This window comes from Nicotiana tomentosiformis, chromosome 10, assembly GCF_000390325.3.
Source record: "Nicotiana tomentosiformis chromosome 10, ASM39032v3, whole genome shotgun sequence".
Lineage (NCBI taxonomy): Eukaryota > Viridiplantae > Streptophyta > Magnoliopsida > Solanales > Solanaceae > Nicotiana > Nicotiana tomentosiformis.
In genome coordinates this window covers 28,706,830-28,723,292 of record NC_090821.1, presented here as the reverse complement: position 1 = coordinate 28,723,292, position 16,463 = coordinate 28,706,830, and the positions used below count along the sequence as shown (strand labels likewise).

Sequence of the window (16,463 nt, the reverse complement as noted above, 5' to 3'; positions counted from 1 at the left end):
TTACAATGACTCAAATAAATAAGCCACTTTGATGGAAACTATTCATCAATCATAACCCTCAATCCGTGTATAATATTATTTCACATGTATAAAGTTTTAAGAATTTTCAATGATTCCAAATAAATATACCACTTTGGTAAAAATTATTTATTAATCATAAATTCTTATTTAACATATGATAAAAAATAAAGCTCATAACTTTTTAAACCTTTTAGTGTTAAATTTATTAATTCCATTCTCTGGCTATAAAGATCGAAGTCTCCATCAAAAGATTTTAAGGCATTTGGTTCGGCATACAAACAATAACGTAATTGTTGATAAAAACAAATTGATCCACAGGCTAACCAAATGGTAACAGCCATCGTTCAACAATTGCAAGGTCAATAGTAAGGAGTTTGGGACAAAGTGGGTTAATAAAGTTTACGGGTATTCACGAGAACCAGAATACTGCTTTCCGCAGCAATTGCTATCAAATTCTCTTTAGGTTTTATTTTACGCTTTCAAATTAAATTAACCAATTTCAAGACATAACCCACTTGAGTCTTTTGTCCCTTGCAATCTTTTATTTTATTTTACGAAAAATGGCCAAAAATGCCCTTGAACTATTTGAAACAGCTCAAAAATGCTCTCTGTTTGTTTTTTGTACCAAAAATATCTCCGTCGTCTATGTTTTGGACCACAAATGTCCTTAAACCGTTAGTCTTGCCATTGAAGGTGACATGGCAGTCTAACTGGGTTAGATTTGCTCACACGGCCATCCACCTAAGCAATCCAGCATGGCAAAATTATTTTTCCGAAAATTTTTTTAAAATAAAAAATCAACACTTATTCCGAAAAAAGTATAAAAATTTCCGGAAAAAATATTTTTTTCAGAAATTTTTATTAAATACAAAATCAACACTTATTCCGAAAAAAGAAAAAAAAAATTCGAAAAAATTATTTATTTCGAAATTTTTTATTAAAATACAAAATCAACACTTATTCCGAAAAAGTAAAAAAATTTCGGAAAAAGTGTTGATTTTGTATTTTAATAAAAAATTCCGAAATAAATATTTTTTTCCGGAATAAGTGTTGATTTTGTATTTTAATAAAAATTTCCAAAACAAATAATTTTTTCGAAATTTTTTTTACTTTTTTCGGAATAAATGTTGATTTTGTATTTTAAAAAAATTTTCAGAAAAATAATTTTTCCAAAAAATTAATTTTGCTATGCTCGATTGCTTAGGTGGATGGTCATGTAAGCAAATTTAACCCAGTTGGACTGTCATGTTACCTTTAATGGCAAAACTAACAGTTTAAAGGCATTTGTGGTCCAAAACATAAATTGCAGAAATATTTTTATTATCAAAATAAACGGGTGACATTTTTGAGCTATTTCAAATAGTTAAAGTCATTCAACAATTAAATAAGTCAAAGAAAAGATTCTCTGATTTTGTCATTCCAGTGGTTAAACCCACTTTCGCCGCCGCCACCTTGTATCTCTTCCTAACCCTTTTTCACTTATTGATGATTTCAATCCTCTAATTTCAATTACAATAGATTAAAACACATTCTGCAAAAACAGTAGACACGTCTCTACCCACCAATGAGAAGTTCACCAAGAAGCATAGTGAACCAAATTTCGCTGTGTTGTACTGCTGTTCGAAAATTGACTGCAGTATTGTATATAATTTTTGAAATCCAAAATTAATTTCATTGATTTTAATCCCTACCTATGGTGGCTTTGATACCAACTATAAGATAATTCGTAGCCATTGCAGAGATTAAGACAAAATCATACAAATATAAAATCATAATCTTGAATTAGAGTCTAAGGAATCGTACCGTTAAATTCCATGGATTCAGTAGCGACACCAAACGACGATTAAGCCTGAGACCAATTTGAGTTAGATGGCACGTCTACCGTTATCACGTATTCAAGAGTCAGAATTAGCTAGGGTTTTCTAATAGCTAGGGAAAGGATGGTTGGCCTCTATATAGAAAGAGTACCTACCTATCACAAACCAATTGTTATTGGGCCTCACTTGGGCCACGTCACTATCCTTTCAGACTATAACCAATTAACGTAAGTCCAAATTCCTAACACTTGTAGCAAAGTTTAAAATCTGCGACCTCACAAAAACAAAGGAGAAAATCCTTGAAATAGCTCTTTGACTTTAATTACTATGCACTTGATCAATAAATAAATATCGTTGGAAAAGAAAATAATACCTTCAGAAACAAGAAGCGACTAGTACAATCTTTACATATATTAACCACAAGTCCTAGTCACTCAGTAGAATGGGAAGTGCTTCAATGGAGTCAGTCTACCAAGGTCCTGAACTTCCAGCGTTATCATTTTGCATAGAAGTATGCGCCTCAGTTGTCCACAACTGTGTTTCATCTTGGATAGCCCATAATTCGATGTTTTCATCATAGTCAGAGCCATCCTTAGAACCAAAATCTCCATCATCATCTATACCTTTCTCTGAATTAGAATCTTCAAATTCAAACAATTCATCTAAACCATCAAATTGTTCAAAGTAGTTGTCGTCTTCAACTTCATCATCATCCTGACGATGCAAAACAGTTTTCTTGCAATACTCGTTCATGTCACCTTTGGCAAAAGCCTTCCTTCTTTCTCTTTTCATTCTCTTCCCCTCCCTAACAAGTTTCATCAGCTGATCTTTTATGACCAGCATTTCATCCTTCTCCAACAGTTTGCCTCTATCATTATAGCCTTCTACTAGAAAGACAGAGTCTCTCAGCCCCTTCACACTCACATAGAATAACTCAGGGTGCCTAATGAGCATAGCCCTTAATTTGTTAGGCAAGCCAAACTCCTTCCTAAAATGTGTCAAGTGATCAACCAAAGTCCTCTTCTCAACCATCATCCCCAAAACTTCCCTCGCCACTGCACAAGCCCTCTTCTCTGCATTGATCGATTCTTTATAGAAATCTTTTACTTTTGTGTTATAAGGACACACATCCGGTAATTCTTTAAACATTATAAGGTACTCCTCATGCCGTCTCTTCAAATTAAGTCCCCTTCGAAGTTTCAAATGCTTGAACTTTAATGGTCTATCTACAATCAACCCAAGTGAAACATGGTCAGCCGCACGAGATGGTAAAGCATTCGCTAGAGCTGGATCACAAGAAACAAGCTCAAGGGCACGACCATAAGAAGTATCCACAACACGAAACTTATCAGGGTACTCATTGCAAAGGCGAGAACGGAAATTAACAGGCAAACCAAGATCAGGTGCAATGTGAACTAGCTTGGACAGTAATAGTCTATGATGGGTCGTGAGCATTAGAAGCTTCTGCAACTTGGCAGCCAAAAGAACTGACACGGCATATTTCAGTTCCAATTCTTTACGAAACAGGGCAGCAGCAACTGGAGTGAGGCGAACACACAGATGAGAAAGTGGTTTCGTGGCGTTGAATGGTGTAGGAGGTGTTGGTATAGTGAAGAGCTCAAAGATTGTCGGATAACGATGAATCATCGAAAGAATAGACCGAGGTTTTGAGAGGGTTAAATAGCCCCTGCATTTTGAAAGAACATTGATAGGCATGAAATGCTTTGGTTTTGAAAGTAGTAGTGTTTTAAGCTTCTGAACGAACCGAATATTGTTGTTCTTGACGACATGTTTGTCCAACTTGCGATCTCGGACTAGTTTGTGAGGCCCCGGATTAGAGCAAGTAATAGAGGTAGAAACAGAAATGGTATTTTTCTTGGGGAATTTGCTGGATTTAGAGAAATAATGGTCTCTGCTTTTACCGGGTAAGAAATCTGAGTGGAGCGGGAAAGTGCACTTGTTGCTTTGGAGTTGGATTCTTACAGGGAAAGTGAGCATCATTTGCATGGTGAGATGTTTCATCAACGTTGGAGCAAATGATCAAACAGTTGGTGTGCACTCTCTAAAAACCTCTAACTTTAGGGTTGCGAATCATTTCCCAATATTTCCTAAATAAGCAAGTCTCTAGGGCAGGAAATGCACATGAGAGATTGAACTTACTGGAAGTAAGGAGAAGCTCCGAATAGATGATTATAATTTTGGCAGAGGTTTTGCTTGTCTTTGAGCCGACCCTTCTAAAAGAAAGGACATTCTTGTTTTTAAAGAAGAGAAAATATAACATAAGAAGACAAGACAAATTTTATTTCTACTCAAACATAAATATTGATTGATGAGGAAGTTAAAAAGGAAAATAAAGACCCAAGTAATTTTGCAAGAGGAAGCAAAAACTTGGGAGCGAAATTTTATTTTGGATTGGAAGTTAAATAAGAAAATAAAGATCCAATTAGGCTAGGTTTGGTACGAAAGAAAATTCATTATTTTTATGTTTGTTTGGCTTTTGAGAAATATTTCTCAAAATAACTTTAAGAGAGAAACATTTTCGAAACTCTCTTTCAACCCTTCCAACCCCACAACCACAACACAATCCACCCCTCGCCAAACCGGCCCCAACACCCCAATCTACCACCCCAATTCTCGATTTCCCCCGCCCTGACACCCCTGCCCACAAGCGCCCGGGTCCACTTCTCACAGAAATAAAAACAAAAGACAAAAATCGCTTAACAAACAAGTGGACCAAGCTTAGCAAGCTAAATATCTTTAGCAATTTAGTTGAAGGAAAGAAATCATTCGCTAAACCTTTAAAGCAAATTTTCTTACTTTTTATATCCAAAATTGTAAGAATAATTCGTCAAATGTTGGAATAGAAGGGAATAAATTAAATCTAAAAGTAAAATCTTTTTTAGAATAAGGGTTCTAAAGCATGAGAGAGACATGAAATTGAAATTGGGACTCAGTACAACCAGTGCTTTAAAAGGCGTGGGCGTAAGGCGAGGCATTTTACATATGCCTCACCAGGGCGTAAGGCCCGAGGCGTGGGGCGTAAGCCCATAGGTATTTAGCTTTTAATATTTTATAAAATTATATAATGACAGTAAATATTTATAAACAGGTAAAATTGCATAAATATTGAACAAAACTATATATATGTGTGCTCCATCCCCACAAAAAAAGCTAATCAAAATAATCTATTATACGTTACTTACAAGCACAAGTAATTTGAGTCAAAGAATAAAGTTTTCTATATGGAGGAATAAAAAGGATGATTAACCTGCAATTTAAACTTTGAATTTGCTGCTATGAAGAAGAATGTAGTTCTCTTTGTATTTGTAAAAAAAATTAAATATTCGTTGCTTTTAGGAGATATTAGCAGACTAATGGACAAGATAAAAAATTAAAAAAACCATGAATTAGGGCCTAAATCAATAAAAAAGGTCTTTACTTTTAAATTTAATACTTTTGAGTTCCTTTCTAAACCTTTTGAGTAATTACCAAACTGACTTTTGAGAATTTGGGTATTATATGAAGGACTAATTCAACAAATTTTGTTTTAATTTGAAAAAGTCTCTGGGGCTTACTCCTTACTAAAAAAACGTGTCCCGAACGCCCGGGCGTATGCCTCTTGAGACTTTCGCCCCACACCATCGCCCCGGGGCGTTTTTGATACGACTCGTCCCGGAGCTCGCCCCAAAAGCGCCTTTTAAAACAGAGATTACAACTTATAACTAGGGAGAACAAAAAGTAATAGGAATAGCTTTGGGATGGGGTCTGGGATTCAAAACTAAAAAAAAGGAGGAAAAAAGAAAGGAAAGAAGGATAAAAAGAAAGGAAAATGAACGAAAACATAAAGTATTAAGGGGAATTGATCTTATTCCTCTACGTTAACAACCTAATATTCAATCATATACACCACTTAACCCTTTTAGAGCATAAGAATATAATATCATATTTATTCTGAAAATATGTACATAATATACATCATTTAGTGGAGGAATCTGAATCATGAGTTCAGATGCACTAGAATTAAATCCGTCCGTCTGTCACGTTCACTCGCTTCGCTACCAATAAAAGTCACTCCCAGATACGACGACGTTTGGTGAATTTCAAAATTTAGCCTTACCTTTTGTGCGGCTGACAACGTAGAACGTTGACTTACTGGTACTGGGTCTGTTTGTGTTTAATTCATTCATTCTATAGTGTTCAGATACAAAATGGGGAGTGCTGCTGCCTATTGTGGTGGATTGGTTTGTTGTTTCCAGTTGGGATTGAGCAATTCGAGGATAGTGGGTTTATCGGTGTTGGAGCAGGTGGATAAGGAGTTAAAGAAGGGGGATGACAGGGCTGCGCTGTCTCTTGTGAAGGACTTGCAGGGCAAACCTGGTGGTCTTAGGTGTTTTGGCGCCGCTCGACAGGTTCTTTTGCTAATGTTTCATCAATTAATTTCATATGATTCAACTTTCCTTATCTGGGTTTGAGCCTTTCTTGCATAGGCAAGGCGGAGTTGGACCTATTTGCCCTTTGTTGGTTCATCTATTAATTTGCTTTTATTATTAATTTTTTAGTGCTTCATTGCTATAAATATTTATATATAATTGCTTTGTAAGAAAGGGTGAAAGCTTTTAGTTGTTAAGAGTTTAGCTGGACTTAGGGGCTAATCATTTCAAGTTTATAGGACATTGACCTTGTTATTCTCGGAACTTAGTGTTAGAAGTTTAATTTATAGAAGGACATCCGCCTTGTAGTTAGGAAGCTGCTTTAACTTTATGTGTAGGTTCATGCAGGTACCTCAGAGGCTATATTCCTTGGATGAATTGAGGTTGAACGGTATAGAAACCGTATCTCTTCTATCACCAGTTGATACCAACCTTGGTGCCATTGAAAGAAATCTGCAGTTTGCTGCTGTGTTAGGTGGCATTGCTGCATGGTATGCGCTTGATTTGGATCCACAACAGCTCCTTTTTGTTTCTCTTGGACTTCTTTTTTTGTGGACTCTAGACTTGGTAAACACTTTAGATTCCTCTGAATTGTCTTTTTTTTTTTCTTTTAAGTAAATTTCCTATATGTCATTCATCTCTGGTTGTTGATAAAACAATTTTTATATCTTGTCTTTAGCGATTTCTTGAAAATGGTTGCTAAGGTCAGAGCCATGTTATTCACTGAGCATTTTATTGCTCAAAGATTCTTCTTTCTCGAGAACTTTTCATCTTTGATTGAGAATTTAGGTTGCCAATGTACCTCCTTATGGGTCTTGAAAGTCATCACAGTGAGGAGGAGGTTAGAAGAAGCAGAAAGAAATGTTTGGTCATTTGATCATCATTGATACGTCCATACATAACTTGTAAATTAATTGGATTTGATAGATCCAAAAAGGTTTTTTTTCCAGTAACTCTTCTTTTCTCTACTGATTAAACATTTTCTTTCTGATGATTCTGGACAACCTGTGCATTTACATCTGGTAGAAGGATCTTTCATACATCAGACCTGTGCAGTTATGTCTATTGGAAGGATCTTCTGTACATCAGCATTTCGAACTGGTTCTTTTCTCTAGAAATTAGCAATAAGGATAATGTTTCTAGGGCACATTCCTAGTCGCTACCAGCTTCAGTTTTCACTTATAGAAGATATGCTGAAAGAGAATCTAAAACAAAGAGGTTTGGAAAAAGATCTACAACAGAAGAGGACGAGAACTGAATGCCAACTGACATAAGAATAATCACCAATAAGACCAAAATTCCCAATATAATGCTCCTATAGCTTTACTCTAAAAGGGTTGTTAAAGACTAATTTTATCACATGAGCATCGAACCACAATATTCCTCCGTGAAAATTTAAGCTTTCATGTAATCGTTGCTAGCTTGACATGTCTCCGGATAAATAACACTTTTGCTTTCCTTGTGCTGTCTTTTCTCAATGTTTAAAAATCACGTTTGGGACATGCTCTTGATAATCTTTTAGTTATGTCACGACTCCAATTTCCCACCTTAGGATGTCGTGATGACACTTAGTCTCTAAGATTAGGTAAGCCGAACATTTAATAATAACTTAACAGAAATAACTAAACTGAGATACTAAAGTAAAACAAATAAACTCATATTAACTTCCAAAATAGAACCTCAACAACATAATTACCAAAACCAGTGGAACTGAGTCATAAGCGCTACAGAATATTCTAAAACCTCTACTACAACACTGTCTGATAAAGGAAATAACAGAAATGAGGAAATAACAGAAGGTGAGTACGAGGCATGCGGACGTCGAGCAGGTATACCTTGAAGTCTCCGGAAAACAACAAATCAGTAAATCACTAGCGTCCAACACGGGCAGACGTACCTTGATCTGTACAAAAGATGTGCAGAGGCGTAGAATGAGTACACCACAACGGTATCCAGTAAGTATCAAGCCTTACCTCGGTAGAGTAATGATGAGGATATGTCAAGACACCTACTAGGACAAGATAAACAGAACAAAAATATAATAACGAGAAGTAATGGAAAGCGGAGAAATGTATGATAACAAAGCAGTTTAATAACGTAAACTAATGACAGAACTGTAAGAATAAAGACAACAAGAAGGAAGCAATTAACGGAAACCACAAATAATCAAATACGGACAAAAACCTGTAAGGCAAGGAAGAAGAAAAGTAGTTAGAACTGTTCAACCAATAACTCTTTTCAATATGTTATGCACATCAAGAATCACAACCGAGGTACCGCCTCGTAATCACATTTCAAAATTTCAATCACAATCTTTCCTCGTAACACCGCGTGAGCCTTCACATTTAGTTTTAAAAATCATTTTTCCCGAAATAGCTACACATGTTTTAGCCCATCTTATCACACCGCGTGGCTTCAAGTAGTTCCCCTACTAGCAACACGCGTATCAAGCCCACCTTATCTCACCGCATGCGTTTCAACCCCTAGCCTTATAACACCGCATGCGTATCAATATCACAACATAATCACAGTTCGCACCACAAGTACCCACAACTTACCAAAAGAATCAACAATACCAATGTTTCCACAGCAACTAGCCCATGGGTCAACCACAATGTGTACAAAAATCTCAACAATAACAAAATGAATGTGAATTGCTCAACAAGAAAGATATCTCAACAATTAACAATTTCACCTCAATGTGATAATGGTTTTTACAACTTCAACACTAATAACTCAACAAGAAAATATTCCACGAAATAACAACTTCAAGTAAAGGTAATTCAACAATTTAAGAGGAAACAAGACAATAAGGAAGGTAATAACTTCAACTAAAGCATATAAGAGCAAATAACAAGGAAGAGGTAGAACTAGTGTTAACAATGTCAAATAAAGCATGTAAGGGTAGATTAACACATGTAAGAGTAGATTAACACATGTAAGAGTAGATTAACAGAGGGATATAACATGTTGTGACAATTCAATTAAAGGCATGGAAAGAGTCTAAATAACCTAAACCGGTCAAATACTACATATAGCCCGTGTGGTCATCACCTTGCGTACACGACTTTCACATAACACGAATAGCACAATCAACCCAAATTCTAAGGGGTAGTTCCCCCACACAAAGTTAGGTAAAATACTTACCTCAACTAGGCCAACTCAACCCTCGGAAATAACTTTTCACCTAATATTCGCCTCAACACGGCCCAAATCTAACCAAAAGTGACTTAATATCATCAACCAATGCAAGGAAAAATAATTACTCCCTCCGTTTCAAATTAGATGAGGTACTTTCCTTTTTAGTCTGTTCCAAAATAAATGGCATATTTCTAAATTTGAAAATAATTTAACTTTAAACTCTTTATTTTACCCATTTTTCCCTTTATGAGAAGTTTTTATAACCACACAAATGTCATGGTCCCACAAAAGAAGTTTCAAAAGTCTTTTTTTTTTCTTAACCTCCGTGCCAAGTCAAACTACCTCATCTAAATTGAAACGGAGGGAGTACAATAAATAAAGCTTTGATCTTTATAAAATTCCCAAAAAGTCAACAAAAGTCAACCCTAGGACCGCCCGGTCAAAACCCGGGTCCAAGGGTAGATTCCGACTACCCATAACCTCACGAGTCCATATATGTGATTAGTTTTCAAATTCGAGTCCAAATCGACTCTCAAAACTCAAATTCTTATTTTTCAAAACTTAGGCAAAATTTCTCAAATTTTCACTTTGATTCACATAAATTTGATATTAAATCTAAGATATATTCATGAAATATAGTTGAAAATTGATTAGAATAACCTACCCAATATTTGTAGATGAAAATTCCCTCTCCAAATCGCCTCCTATCGAGTGCAGGGTTCTAAAAAGTGAAAATGAGACTAAAATCCCGACTTTCTAACCTTTTGTTCAGTTGCAGGTGTCGCAATTGCGACACTGGATTCGCAATTGCGAACCCTCGCAATTGCGAAGAATGCCTCAGAAAGGCGGCACTGACAGCCTATATAGGAAGTCACAATTGCGAAGCCTGCTTCCCTCGCAAAAGCGACAAAAATATCGTAAATGCAAAACTACTCCGTCCCAGGTCAACTTCGCAATTGCAACCCAGACATCGAAATTGCGATACCTGTGATCCCCCTGCTAAGGTCGCAATTGCGACGCTGGTGTTCGCAAATCGACACCGGAGGCATCAACACACCAGCAGTTCAGATTCAGTCCAAACCATTCTGTGACACGTCCGAAACTCATCCGAGCCCTTGGGGCTCCAAATCAAACATACACACAAATCTAAAAATATCATAGAACTCGCTCGTGCGATCAAAACAAAACACAAAAATAACATCTAGAACTACGAATTGGACACCAAAACGCATGAATTTCAAAGTAAAGTTCAAGAATCTCTAGAATTGCAACCAAGCGTCTGAATCCTATCACATCAACTCCAAATGACACCAAATTTTGCAGACAAGTTCTAAATAGCATAACGGACCTATTCCCAGTCCCAAAACCAAATTCCGAACCCGATAGCCAAAAGTCAACCTATGGTCAAACTTCTAAACCTCAAATTGCCAAATTTCGGAAAAATAACACAAATCAACCTACGGACTTCCGAATTCGATTCGGGGCATACGTCCAAGTCCAAAATCACGATACGAAGCTATCAGGGCCATCAAAACACCGTCCTAGGGTCGTTTTCACAAAAGTAAAAGTTTGGTTAACACTTCGAACTTAAGCTTCTAAGCCAAGAACCAAAGGGTCTAAATCAACCCGAAATCTTCCCGGAACGAAACCAATCAACCCCGCAAGTCATAAAATCTAAATTATGCATGTGTGAAGCATCAAAAGGGGAAACGGGGCGCAAATACACAAAACGACCGGTCGGGTCATTACAAGTTACATGTTATGTCTCGGGAATAAATATTTCTTAAAAAGGAGAACCCCCTTGACCATGTTATAGCAGTTCGCACTCTTATTTATGTATATTTGACTTTTAACGACTTAATCAAGTCAAGTGAGGTTAAAGTACGAAGCCTACAACCTGGAGGTATGTGGTCTGAGATATTTCAAGCATAATTGCTGATTTATCCATATTTGTGTATAGGTTTCTTTCAATGGAGGGGTTGGTGCTTTGATCCTTGACACAACTGGTCATATTTTCAGTCAGAAGTACCACAACAGGGTTGTTCAAGTGAGATTCATCTCTCATTTTCTCTCTCTCTCCCTCTCTCTCTCTCTCTCTCTCTCACACACACACACACACACACACACACACACACACACACTCACATACAAATGCAGAAAACTAAAAGGGCTTTAGTTTTCAACTCTTCTCAAGAAAGAAAAAAAATGAAACTAAAATATGCCTTTAGTTTCAATTCTCTTTGATTGGAACATCTTTAAAAAAGAGTTACAAATTAACAGACATTCAGAATTTGGTTGTTCATTTTGATGTTCCTTCTAGCAATGTCTTCAATACCAAGCAAGTATTTAATTTCCTTATTCTTTACCTCTACTTTTCTCTCTCAGAAAGCCTTCATTAATTTTTCCGTGACTTGTCTTGTAACAAGCTGTTCATTCTCCAATTCTGATCTAGCATGAAGCCGGGCATTTCTTGATTGCGTACTTGCTGGGTATTCTTCCAAAGGGGTATACACTCACTAGTTTGGACGCTTTGAAGAAGGAAGGATCGTTAAACATCCAAGCAGGGGCAGCCTTTGTTGACTTTGAGTTTATGGAGGAAGTAGGTAGTCTCCTATCAATTTTTCACCTCCAGTAAAGCTTTTCAGTATTGGTTGTTATTTAAATATTCCTCTTTTAAGCATATTCTGTTGCAAGATTTCTGGGCTGGGCAATAATCATGTTAGAATTTTATTACTCTTTCCTTCTAATTTAAGCCTGATTTATTTCCATGCAGGTAAATAGAGGAAAAGTAACAGCCACGGTATTTGTCTTTATCATGATTATTGTGTATGTTTATTTCTTTTACCTGTTATATGGTTCTTTCACTAATAAAGCACTTCCGACAGATGCTGAACCGGTTTTCATGTATCTCACTAGCGGGTGTAGCAACCGAATATCTTCTGTTCGGTTATGCTGAGGGAGGCCTGACTGACATTAATCAGGTTTATATCATTCCTCTGCTCCTATAGTATGACGATAAGCCAACCTTCTAGGTTTATTTCGCTCAGTTCATATCTTAACTGAGTGGGACATCTAAATTAGGACATGACATCATATGGTAAAGTCGAATTATACCATCTGAAGTGTAATGAACAATAATTGTGGTCCTTAGAAACTCTGCTCAGAGAAAAAAGAATTTTATTAATATGAGAATCTATATATTTCCATAAACAATAGTGCTCCAACCTTGCTTTATCGTGGAGTACTGCTGTTTACTTTCGATGCAGTAAAGAGTTAATTCTTCCACCTTCTGTTAATGTACATACAGTTGAAATGAAAGAAAACGCAAAACAGTTTGCCATTCTAGCAAACTGTTTTTTTTTGACTCACTTAATTGTATAACTTCTTATCATTCTTTCATTTTATTCACTTGTGACAAATACTACATTATTCGAAAAAAGATAGAAATTGAACTACTGAACATGAGCTTTGTCTCATTACTTTGGACGCGAAATAATGCAATACTGCCCACTGGTGGTCTTCTTGGTTCTTAATTAGTGAGTAAAACTTTAAGGGGTAAGCTTTTTTCTTGGTGAACTTATATAAGGCTGAAAATCCTACATCATTTGTGCAGTTTTCACCAAAATGATTGATTCTGTATTAATTGTTAAACAAAGACTAACAGAAATACTTGCTTGACAGTTGGATGCATTACTGAAAAGCCTGGGATTTACACAGAAGAAAGCAGATTCTCAGGTGAGATGGGCTCTATTGAACACAATCCTCATCTTGCGCCGCCATGAGAAGGCACGAGCGAAGCTTGCAGAGGCAATGACTCGAGGGAAATCTGTGGGCGTCTGCATTGATACTGTAGAGAAATACATTAGCGATAATGATTTGTAGCTTCATATTTCTTAAAATCAATCATATAAGTCCTGATATCCCCTATGATTGTACTCCTTTATTCTCTTTATGAAGTTATCTTTTTGAGTGAAAGTGGATTGAAGTTACTGCTCATAATTCTTCATACGCAAATCTATGTTCAGGTAGATGCAGTCATTAGCCAGCCAATATCCGTTATTTGCATTACCGACTTTGTTCTCGATACCATTATTTAATGAAAAGGCAATCTTTGAGTGGAAAAAAAATAAATATTTGTAAATGATTCTCTTCTTTGAACTAGAATCTCCCAATTCTCAATAAAACTTTCCATATACTGGTTTCCGGTGTGTTTGGTACGAAGGAAAATGTTTTTCATGGAAAATATTTTCATAAAAAATGTTTTCGTGAAAAATGAGTGATAAAATAACTCATTTCCTTTATTTGTTTGGTGAGTGAAAAAAAAATCGAAAAATATTTTCTAGTATTTGGTAAAAATATTTTTTAGAAAAATAATTTTTTATGCTGCTCTCCTCACCCCCTTCTCCCAAATCTCTATTTTCCTGTGCTCCCCCCCCCCCCCCCCCCAACACCCACCCCAAATGCCTAATGTTTTCAGGATTCTATTTTATTCAAAAAATTAATTATTCTTTTAAAAAATCGTACAAACCCAAAGGAACTAATAAGTTGCTTTACTTTTTTACCCAAAAACAATGTTGAAATTTGTGCTCCATAACTAAAAAAAAACTATTCTTTTTTTGGTTGAAAAAGAAAGTACTCTTTCTATAACATGAAAAGAAAGTACTCATTTTGTTGAAATGAAAGAAAATACTTTTTCTACATCATGAAAAGAAAATACTCATTTTGTTGAAATGAAAGAAAATACTTTTTCTACATCATGAAAAGAAAATACTCATTTGTTGAAATAAAAAAAAAAAAATACTTTTTACTATATTTTGTTGAACCGTTGGGGCATTGTTCAAACCAAATGACATAACGCGAAACTCAAAATGCCCATATCTGGTCCTGAATGATGTCTTCAGAATATCCTTCTCATTAACTCGAGACCCATGAGCAGAAGATATAATAATATGTCACATGGGGAATCAAGAACATAGACACCCCTAGTACTTCTATGAATAGAGTCATTTATGAAAGGTGTGCGTTTGCTCATTTCGTTTGTATCGTATGAATCATGCGAAAAAGAAAGAAGGGATAGCCTTAGCATACCTGAGCCGGTTCTATTGACAATCTTTCTAACACACGACAATCGCGACAAAACACATGACGGCAAGATCGGAGTAGGAAAAAATTCGTATGATATTCTTGAGAAAGATTACACCGTACTCCATTAAAATTACAAAATCTCACGTTGCTAAGATGCTAAGAAATCTTGTTTTGAATTTGTTGAAGATCCGTACTTACAATTTTGATATATGCACCTCTCTTTGAATTAGAGAGGTCTTATATTTGAATGGGTGTGGGACTAACTTCATGTGGTGACTTAGCCACACAACCCTCTAACTTTGCCACCTTGCCATATAAGTTTAAGAGTCACTAATTTGGGGTAGTTTGCTGCCACGTTAGGGGGAGGGGGGGATTAGGGTTATCTAAAATTTATGATTAATTAGCTAATCTCCCACCAAAAATTATTAATTAATCAATTACCCACATAGTTAAGAATTATCTCAAATTACTTAAAATACTACTCACTTTTAACACACTTTATGTACCCTACTATCATGGTCATGTGGTACCTTGTATGACACTAGTCCATAAATACCGGGTATTATAGCTCGGACCGTATTTTATCCCAAATTGACTACCTTCAACGAAACTCATTTTCTTTGATTCGTTTACCCTTTAACCTTCACGGCACTTACCTGTCGCCTGTTATAAATAGCATAAATGCTTATAACCTCAAAAATAATCTCATCCCCGAGTCTACATCGATTAACTTACGACGAAACTTTAACGTACGAAAATGCAAAATGTAATAATTTCTGCTTTTATTATGATATAACTCTGTTAATTAAAAGAAATTGGACTCTATTATGTTGATTGTGAGTTGGCTTGCTTAGAAAGTGCAGCTAGGCGCTATCACGACCTGGGGTGGGATTTTGGGTCGTGACAAATTGGTATTAGTGCTGTAAGTTCATTTAGGTCTCATGAGTAATGAGCATGTCTAGTAGAGTCTTGTAGATGCGTATGGAGATGTCTGTACTTATTTATAAGAGGCTATAGAATGTTAGAAAATTTCCCTTTCTTGATTCCTTATCGTGCAACTTTATCTCGTCTTGAAGCGTATATCTTTAGTTCCATCCTACTTGTTTGAATGCGATGTTGAGTACTCGTTATCAATGGTGATCCATCAATATGTGATGATGTTGCACCTGTGGTGTCATATGTTTCTCCCATGTATTGAGGGCTAACTACTATCGTCGCTTTGTGGAGGGGTTTCTATCTATAGCTACCCCAGTGTTGGTATTACCCACGGGTTCAAGCTTTATATATTTATTGTGATGTTTCACGGGTTAGTTTTGGTGTGGTGTTAGAATAGAGTAGTAGGGAGATTTCTTACATGTCTCAGCAGTTGAAGCCCCGTGAAGGGAACTATCAGGTTCACGATTTGGAGTTTGGCATTTGTTGCGGCGGAGGAAAGGTATTTGGCTATGAAAGCTCCGACCATTGGTATATAGAATTGTGAGATCGAGCATTTCTGAACGTAGTGGAGTTCTTGCTTAGGTGGTTGCACAGTTGTCTTTGATTGAGCACATCAGAGCTTATCAGTGTGATAATCTACATTTGCATATCTTTAGGGACACGGTGTGTGTGGTGATGCTAAAGAGGTGGTCTTTAGCGTGTAGGTGTTTTGCGACTTTAGGGTCGAATTTATGCTCCCAGTGTTCATGGTTCGACGGAGATGATCCATGAGTGTAAGGCCCCGTAAAGTTTTTCCTAAAAACCCGGATTCCGTGATGTCGAAGTAGGCGTAGAGGTTAATAATAGTAGAAAGGTTTGGACTTTTTAGATTGAACAGTGCGCTGGGGAGTTAAAGGAAAATGTTGGGCAGAAGTAAGCATTTTTGCGGTCCGTTCTGCGACTGCAGAATGGCCGCAGAGTGGAGCAGTGTTTTGGGGCATTTTTAATGTCATTTTTGCGGCCCATTATGCGACCGCATAACCATTTCATGGGC

General features: G+C 36.5%; 2 protein-coding genes across 3 annotated transcripts; one reads left to right on the top strand and one right to left on the bottom strand.

The window, feature by feature from the left end:
* Window positions 1–2,189: 2,189 nt before the first annotated feature.
* LOC104096389 (protein WHAT'S THIS FACTOR 1, chloroplastic) lies at window positions 2,190–4,064 on the bottom strand. The gene has a single exon (XM_009602749.4). The coding sequence runs from the start codon at window positions 3,858–3,860 to the stop codon at window positions 2,307–2,309; it is 1,554 nt and encodes a 517-aa protein (XP_009601044.1). The 5' UTR covers window positions 3,861–4,064; the 3' UTR covers window positions 2,190–2,306.
* Window positions 4,065–5,905: 1,841 nt separating this feature from the next.
* Window positions 5,906–13,384, top strand: LOC104096390 (uncharacterized). Of its 2 annotated transcripts, none has more exons than XM_009602751.4 (7): window positions 5,906–6,247; window positions 6,617–6,835; window positions 11,370–11,456; window positions 11,862–12,008; window positions 12,183–12,209; window positions 12,295–12,390; window positions 13,091–13,384. In XM_009602751.4, exons 1-7 carry the CDS (start codon window positions 6,047–6,049, stop codon window positions 13,289–13,291), a joined length of 978 nt encoding a protein of 325 aa, XP_009601046.1. In that variant the 5' UTR covers window positions 5,906–6,046; the 3' UTR covers window positions 13,292–13,384. The 2 variants fall into 2 exon arrangements, with proteins under 2 accessions (XP_009601046.1, XP_009601047.1); XM_009602752.4 differs by having other exon boundaries at window positions 6,074–6,247; window positions 6,607–6,835.
* Window positions 13,385–16,463: the final 3,079 nt, after the last annotated feature.

Excerpts from the sequence above, each read along its gene's own strand:
- LOC104096390 (XM_009602751.4), top strand. The coding sequence starts at position 6,047 with ATGGGGAGTGCTGCTGCCTATTGTGGTGGATTGGTTTGTTGTTTCCAG. Across the intron at positions 6,836-11,369 it reads TTTTGTGGACTCTAGACTTG|GTTTCTTTCAATGGAGGGGT; the intron begins GTAAACACTTTA and ends ATTTGTGTATAG. Across the intron at positions 12,391-13,090 it reads GCCTGACTGACATTAATCAG|TTGGATGCATTACTGAAAAG; the intron begins GTTTATATCATT and ends CTTGCTTGACAG.
- LOC104096389 (XM_009602749.4), bottom strand. The coding sequence starts at position 3,860 with ATGAAACATCTCACCATGCAAATGATGCTCACTTTCCCTGTAAGAATC.